The 6,934-nt window shown below is 35.2% G+C and overlaps 1 protein-coding gene across 1 annotated transcript in view; it reads right to left on the bottom strand.

Moving 5' to 3' along the window:
* LOC107684986 (protein unc-13 homolog B-like) overlaps positions 1-6,934 on the bottom strand; it is a 62,360-nt gene that overhangs the window by 30,004 nt on the left and 25,422 nt on the right. The window contains exons 21-29 of the mRNA XM_016481391.1: positions 5,862-5,988; positions 5,506-5,602; positions 3,632-3,775; positions 2,317-2,394; positions 2,077-2,154; positions 1,017-1,037; positions 760-798; positions 437-463; positions 216-236 (exon numbers count right to left, since the gene is read on the bottom strand). Of these exons, the coding sequence (XP_016336877.1) occupies positions 216-236; positions 437-463; positions 760-798; positions 1,017-1,037; positions 2,077-2,154; positions 2,317-2,394; positions 3,632-3,775; positions 5,506-5,602; positions 5,862-5,988 (632 nt within the window). The remainder of the gene's footprint in view (positions 1-215; positions 237-436; positions 464-759; positions 799-1,016; positions 1,038-2,076; positions 2,155-2,316; positions 2,395-3,631; positions 3,776-5,505; positions 5,603-5,861; positions 5,989-6,934) is intronic.

Here is a 6,934-nt window from a genome sequence, read left to right as displayed (position 1 = left end):
GCTGTAGTGCAACTATCTGCTCTGTTGAAAATCTCAGTGCTAAGAAGTCGCTGTACTGTCAGTGTGCTAGTAGGCGTAAACTGTATGTTAATTGCTGCATCGCATCCGGTCGCTTTGTCACTGCATATCTCTGTCAGTGTGAACAGCCATTTATAATGTTTGATAAACAGCTTCATAAAGAAGCACATCAGGTGAGAAGTATGCCTGCTTCTCACCTTAGCATCTGATTCATCCGACTGGTAATGAAAAATAAAGAACAAGATGAGTAATAGTGAAAACAAAGAACAAAAAAGAAAGAAGGTGCTAGGTAGTAGCAGAAGACTTTCACTGCCTTGTTGATTTACACAAAATCTTGCAAAACTCCCACATGCGCGCACACACACACACATTCATAGCATCACACACCCCTCTTTACCGCAGTGTTGAGTGTACAGACCTCATTGCCTTCATCATCAGTGATGGCCTGAGCAGAGGGAGACCAAAAAAAAAACAGAATTTTGTGTGGTTTTTGACCCTTAGCTTTAAACACATACACTCAAACAAGACTACATTCGCATTTGCACACACAAACACACATTTTTGTCTAACTGGAAGATGTTTAAATGATAGTTTAGAAGACCAAAATATTAAATGCGGCCAAGCACCATAATAAAAAAGATGGACCATAATTTTCTAAATTTACATTTTCTCAAGTCACTTATGATTGGCAGGTAATTAGCAGTTCATTTTGGACCCTATCCATAAACACTCTCAACACACCTCCTCCTCATCGTCCTCAGGCTCCTCCTCATTCTCCAGCTGGGAGTGAAAATAGAGAACAACGTTAAAGTAATTTAGGGATTTTATACTAAGAGAACAACACTGCGGAGGGCTGAATCATTTGGGTGGCATAAGGTGGTGCAAAAAGGGCACTGCAACCTAGTGAAAGAGTCTAAACACAACACCTACTAAGGCACACAAACCACACAGAGGGTTTATAGGGATAATCTATCTCAAAAATACATCGCTTCACCTACCCGCTCTTCCTCAACAGTACACTATACACAAAAAAATGCATATGGTTAGCTCAGCTACTATAAACATTCACCACACACACATATCTACAGAAAAATGCAACAAAAAACACACTGACGTCAAAAAAATAGAAATGGCATTTTCATGTCTTGCAGCAGATGATTCACCAGTATTTCCAAAAAGATGTGGAACATTTGGACAAACTCATGACAGATAATAAACATTCAGTTCATTGCTCACCACAAGTATATCATGCACAAAATGCCAGCAGGCCCAGCGTCATCAAACCAAAACCATACACTTCAGTTTCTCCAGTTACACGAGCAAACAACTCGATACTCTAAGCAGCATAAAAATTATACACAAATTCAGAGTAATTCGGTGCATCCTGAGGTAACGTGATGCTATTTTAGATTTTGGCTAAATGAGGTACACTACCATTCAAATGTTAAAGGTCTGTAAGATTGGTTTTAGTTTTATTTAGAAAGGAAGCATTAAATTGATAAAAAGGGACAGTAAAGAAATGCTGTTCTTTGATAAGACGACATAAAAAAATGGAGTAAAGGCTGCTTTGCTCTCACAAAAATTTATTGTATTTTAAAATATATTAAAACAGATAGAGTTATTGTACATTTTAATAATTTATTTTGTAATATTACCGTTTTCACTGTATTTTTTATCAAATAAATGCAGTTTTAGTCAGCATTAGAGACGTCTTTCAAAATTGTAAGAAAAATCTTCACAAACCCATAATTTTGAACGATAGTGTACCTTATAAGGCACCACATTTTTGTTGCACAAACAAAAAAGTACCACTGGTAACCATAGTTTCCTGGACATTTGAATGGCTTCTTCCCTGTTATATGTCAGTTTACAATAGTACCGTATTGGCCTGATTATAAGATGACCCCCCTTTTTCCAGATGTATTTCCAAGAAAAAAACATCGTCTTATATTCGGGCCAATACGGTACCACCACAGAACGTTTTTGTAAAGTGCTATATCTGTAGACAGCTTAAAAAAAAAGCTTAAAAGGCCGGTAATAACTTCATATTTCACTTACCTGTTTGGCTCCCATTGACTCAAACATCTTCTCCAACATCACACGCATCTGTTGAACGTTGTTCATCAACACACAGTGCTGCAGCAGAGGCAGGAAAGAGCGAACAGCACAAGGAAAAATAAATATACACATGTAGAGAGACAGAACTTAGACCTACTTGGACTCTTAATGCATGTTAACAGACATGTAAGTTCAAAAATTGGGTACAAATATAATGTTTGTGTGCTTGTTAACACTCACCGTCTTTTCTTTCTCACAGCAAGAGGGGAAACTCTTGGTTAGAATAGCACAATACTGCAGGAGCACTTTGGTGATGGTCTGATTGAGAAAGGGGGAAAAGGAAAAGAAAGAACACTATTACACCTAAATGTGACCCTGGACCACAAAACCAGTCATAAAGGTCAATTTTTTGAAATTGAGATTTATACATATACATCAGCTTATACAAGCTGAATAAATAAGCTTTCCATTGATGTATGGATAGGACAATATTTGGCTGAGATACAACTACTTGAAAATTTGAAATCTGAGGGTGCAAAAAAATCTAAATATTGAAAAATCGCCTTTAAAGTTGTCCAAATTAAGTTCAATTGAGCATCTCTGGAGAGACCTAAAAATGGCTGTCCACCAACGTTTACCATCCAACCTGACAGAACTGGAGAGGATCTGCAAGGAGGAATGGCAGAGGATCCCCAAATCCAGGTGTGAAAAACTTGTTGCATCTTTCCCAAAAAGACTCATGGCTGTATTAGATCAAAAGGGTGCTTCTACTAAATACTGAGCAAAGGGTCTGAATACTTAGGACCATGTGGTATTTCAGTTTTTCTTTTTTAATAAATCTGCAAAAATGTCAACGATTCTGTGTTTTTCTGTCAATATGGGGTGCTGTGTGTACATTAATGAGGAAAAAAAATTAACTTAAATGATTTTAGCAAATGGCTGCAATATAACAAAGAGTGAAAAATTTAAGGGGGTCTGAATACTTTCCGTACCCACTGTATTTTTGGCTATTGCTACAAGTATACCCCAGCGACTTAAGACTGCTTTTGTGCTCCAGGGTCACAAATGGTATGTAGAGTAAATGAACTACACCATGTACTGAACTGGTAGTCTGAAAACAAATGGACTTTTTTGAAGATGCATTAAGTTGCTGTTTTGTTCCCTGAAATAGACCTCAATATGCTGACTACCGATAAAAATGATTTCAGAAAACACCATGATTACGATCATGTCAGATAACTGCATTTAGTATTTAGTCACTGTCTTTACTAAAATCTAATGAAATGTAAATGCATCTCAGCTCCTACAAAACCTGTGTAGGCTTCAACAAAGATGTCTCTGCGTCAGACGTCTAAGTTAGATATGACTCACAGGCTGAGAAACCGATGGTGATGGTCTAAAGACAAACACTCTGTGTGCCAGCAGCTTATATTTCTCTTGCCTCGACTTTCCGTCTATTATCTTTCTGTCAGTCTCTGCTTGTCTATTTTCCAGTTTCTCTGGAAAAGTCTTTTGAATGTAGTATATAGTATGGTTTAGGCCTGTTGATCTTCACCTTGGCAAATCGTCGATTATACTGGGCAACCACTCCAGGATCAGGACAGTCTAGTTTCTTAATGATTTCAAAGCTTTGGTTGAGCTGAGTGAAGATGTCCACGACCGAACAGGAGAACAGAGCATGCTCAGATGTCTGCTGGAACTGTGGAAATGACAGGGGAGATTTTTAGTCGGCGGTTTCTTTAGCTACGGGAACTTTTTGTTTGTTTGTTTTTATTGAATATTTCTACTTAAAGGGGTCATACAGTAATTACGTCCCCACTGGATGCAACAAATGCCTCGTTTGTAATGGGTTTTAATGTTTTTGTCTCGTCGCTCCGGCCGGACACGGCATCAACACTATGGTAGGGGCATAACATTTCCGACACGCACTTGAGATATTCGGCCAATCACAACACACTGGATAGCTGGCCAAACTGGATAGCTGGCCAATCAGAGCACACCTCGCTTTTCAGAAGGATGAGCTTTGTAAAAATCGACACGTTTCAAAAAGGCGGGGCATAGAGGAGAAACAATAATGTACAGTATGTGGAAAATAATGTGTTTTTTAAACTTTAAACCGCATAAACATTTCATTACACCAAATACACAAAATAATGGTCTTTTTAGCAGCATCATATGACCCCTTTAATGTCATCCAAATGTCATGAGAATTGTGCAATGAACAACAACATTTTATGAATCCTAAATACACAGAAATAAATCATATTTTTACACCTTTTTGCATAATTTGACAAAATTACAAAATGTTGATTAGAAATTATGCTAAAAATATTAAACTTGATTTTTTTTATGCTTTCTTCACAAATCACATTTCATCTTAGGCATGCTCTTGCTTTAATTTTCAGGGGGAAAAATTGGGGCAAAATGGTTTGTGTGGTGGAAACTAATAAAAATAGATATTTTAACACAATACACATTAAAATTCAGTCTTTGTTTATATTATCATAGTTTAAAACATGAAATGCTCATATATTTCTGATGTATTTACATATTTTAGGATTGAAAGTCTGAGACAAGGCCCAAAAGAGCTGTTTTTTTTTAAAGGAAACTAATACTTTTATTCAGCAAAGATGCATTCAATTGATCAAAAGCAACAAAAAAACATTTACAATGTTACAAAAGATTTCTGTTTTAAGTAAATGTGGTTCTTTTGAACTTAAAAAATGCATCATGGTTTCCACAAAAATATTAAGCAGAAAAAAAAATCTTGAGCACCAAATCAGCATATTCAGCTTTGCCATCACAGGAAAAAAAATCTCATTTTGAAATATATCACAATAGAAAACAGTTATTTTAAATTGTGATAATATTTCACAATATAAGTATTTTCACCATATATTTGATCAAATAAATGGATCCTTGGAGAGCATAAGACACTTCTTTCAAAAAACATTTTTATATATTTTTTTAAAGGGGTCATATGATGCTATTTTAAATATCATTTATTTCCACATAGTGATGTAGATATGTGGGGGCGTGTTAGAACGAGCCGTTTTAGGTAGGCGTGGCTGACTTAACTTTTATAAAGAATATCTCTTTGGATTTGAGACTTTAGTCTTTGCAACTTTACAGATACAAATCGCATCATATGATATTGCAATACAAATTTTGAACAATATATAAATAAATAAATGATGAACGTATTGTAGAAAGCATTTCTTAAAACCATTTAAATTGGCCCTTTACATAACTAAAAGAAAACATTTAGCAATTTGAAGAAAAATCATCCCTCTAACAGATAGTATAGACAGCAAGCAGCAATTTTGTTTGACAAGGCTTGTTTTAAAGCCTGGTAGACCAAGAGCGAAGAAGCCATATATAAGACAGCGAACCACACAGAAAGGTTATACAGCAGTTTCTGAACCATACCCCCTCTCTTTTATCCCTCTCAAGGGCTCCATGCATAAACTCCATCGACACTTCCTCATTCTCAGCCAGCCACTGGAGAACAAATGGCAGAAACCACCTACAGATGGGAAATGAAAAAGAAATGTAGAGAAACAGGAGGAGGAATAAAGCAGAGGGGCAGCGAAGCAGCAAGTGGTCAAGAGCATTTAAACAACAGAGGAAAGCATCAACTAGGGATCCCAGTCGATTTGAGACTGTAGGTGATGACAGTGTGTGAGTGAGAACATTAAACTACTCAAAAGAAGAACAAACTGCAGGTTATTTGAAGAAAAGAGAGAAAAGTGTAGCTAAAGATGCTCTGGAAGAGCGTGACTCACGATGGGTACTCTGGGACGGTGTCGGAGAAGGCGGGCAGGTCATGGACGTATTCGTTGTAGAGCCATTTGACTTTGAAATGCAGATTCATGTAGTCTGCACTTTTACACAACCTCAGCTTCTCATGCTCTGGGGAAACAACAAGTGTGAGTCGACGGATTTAATTTCATCTTACCTTGTCACGAATTTAACCCAGTAAACATTTACTCTCCTTTGGCTTCAACAAATGCATTATTCAACAAGCTATAAACCAAGAATGAACTGCTTTTTCTATATGAAAGTCCCTAGCTGTACTCACTCACAGAGGCTAATGATTAAAAATGCATTTTACACACACACACACTACGATTCAGAAGTTTGAAGGCTGTATGATTTTTAAAAATATATATAAATTAATACTTTTATTTAGCAAGGATGCATTGAATTGATCAAAAGTGACCGTAAAGGATTACACATTGTTACAAAAAAAGAATCCATTTCAAATAAATGCCTGTTCTTTTGAATTTTATATTCAGAATTACATTCCCAATGTAAAAATGTATAATGGTTTCCACAAAAATATTAAGCTGCACAACTGTTTTCAACACTAATAATAATAATAATAAAGTTGCTAATAAAATATTAAGCTGCACAACTGTTTTCAACACTAATAATAATAATAATAATAATAAAGTTGCTAATAAAATATTAAGCTACACAACTGTTTTCAACACTAACAATAATAATAATAATAATAAATTTGCTAATAAAATATTAAGCTGCACAACTGTTTTCAACGCTAATAATAATAATAATAATAATAAAGTTGCTAATAAAATATTAAGCTGCACAACTACAACTGTTATCAACACTAATAATAATAATAATAAAGTTGCTAATAAAATATTAAGCTGCACAACTGTTTTCAACACTAATAATAATAATAATTAATTTGCTAATAAAAAAAAATCGACCATAAAAAGTAAACAAAAAAAATACAATAATAAAAAATAAAAAGAAATGGCTGCTAAAAATTCAGCTTTAACATAACAGGAATACATTTTTATTTTACATTTAATTGTGATAAATTAAATGC

Source organism: Sinocyclocheilus anshuiensis, unplaced genomic scaffold, assembly GCF_001515605.1.
Source record: "Sinocyclocheilus anshuiensis isolate Anshui unplaced genomic scaffold, SAMN03320099.WGS_v1.1 scaffold605, whole genome shotgun sequence".
Taxonomy (NCBI): Eukaryota; Metazoa; Chordata; class Actinopteri; order Cypriniformes; family Cyprinidae; genus Sinocyclocheilus; species Sinocyclocheilus anshuiensis.
Note: the sequence above shows the minus strand (reverse complement) of the source record. Positions and strands in the feature narration are given on the sequence as shown.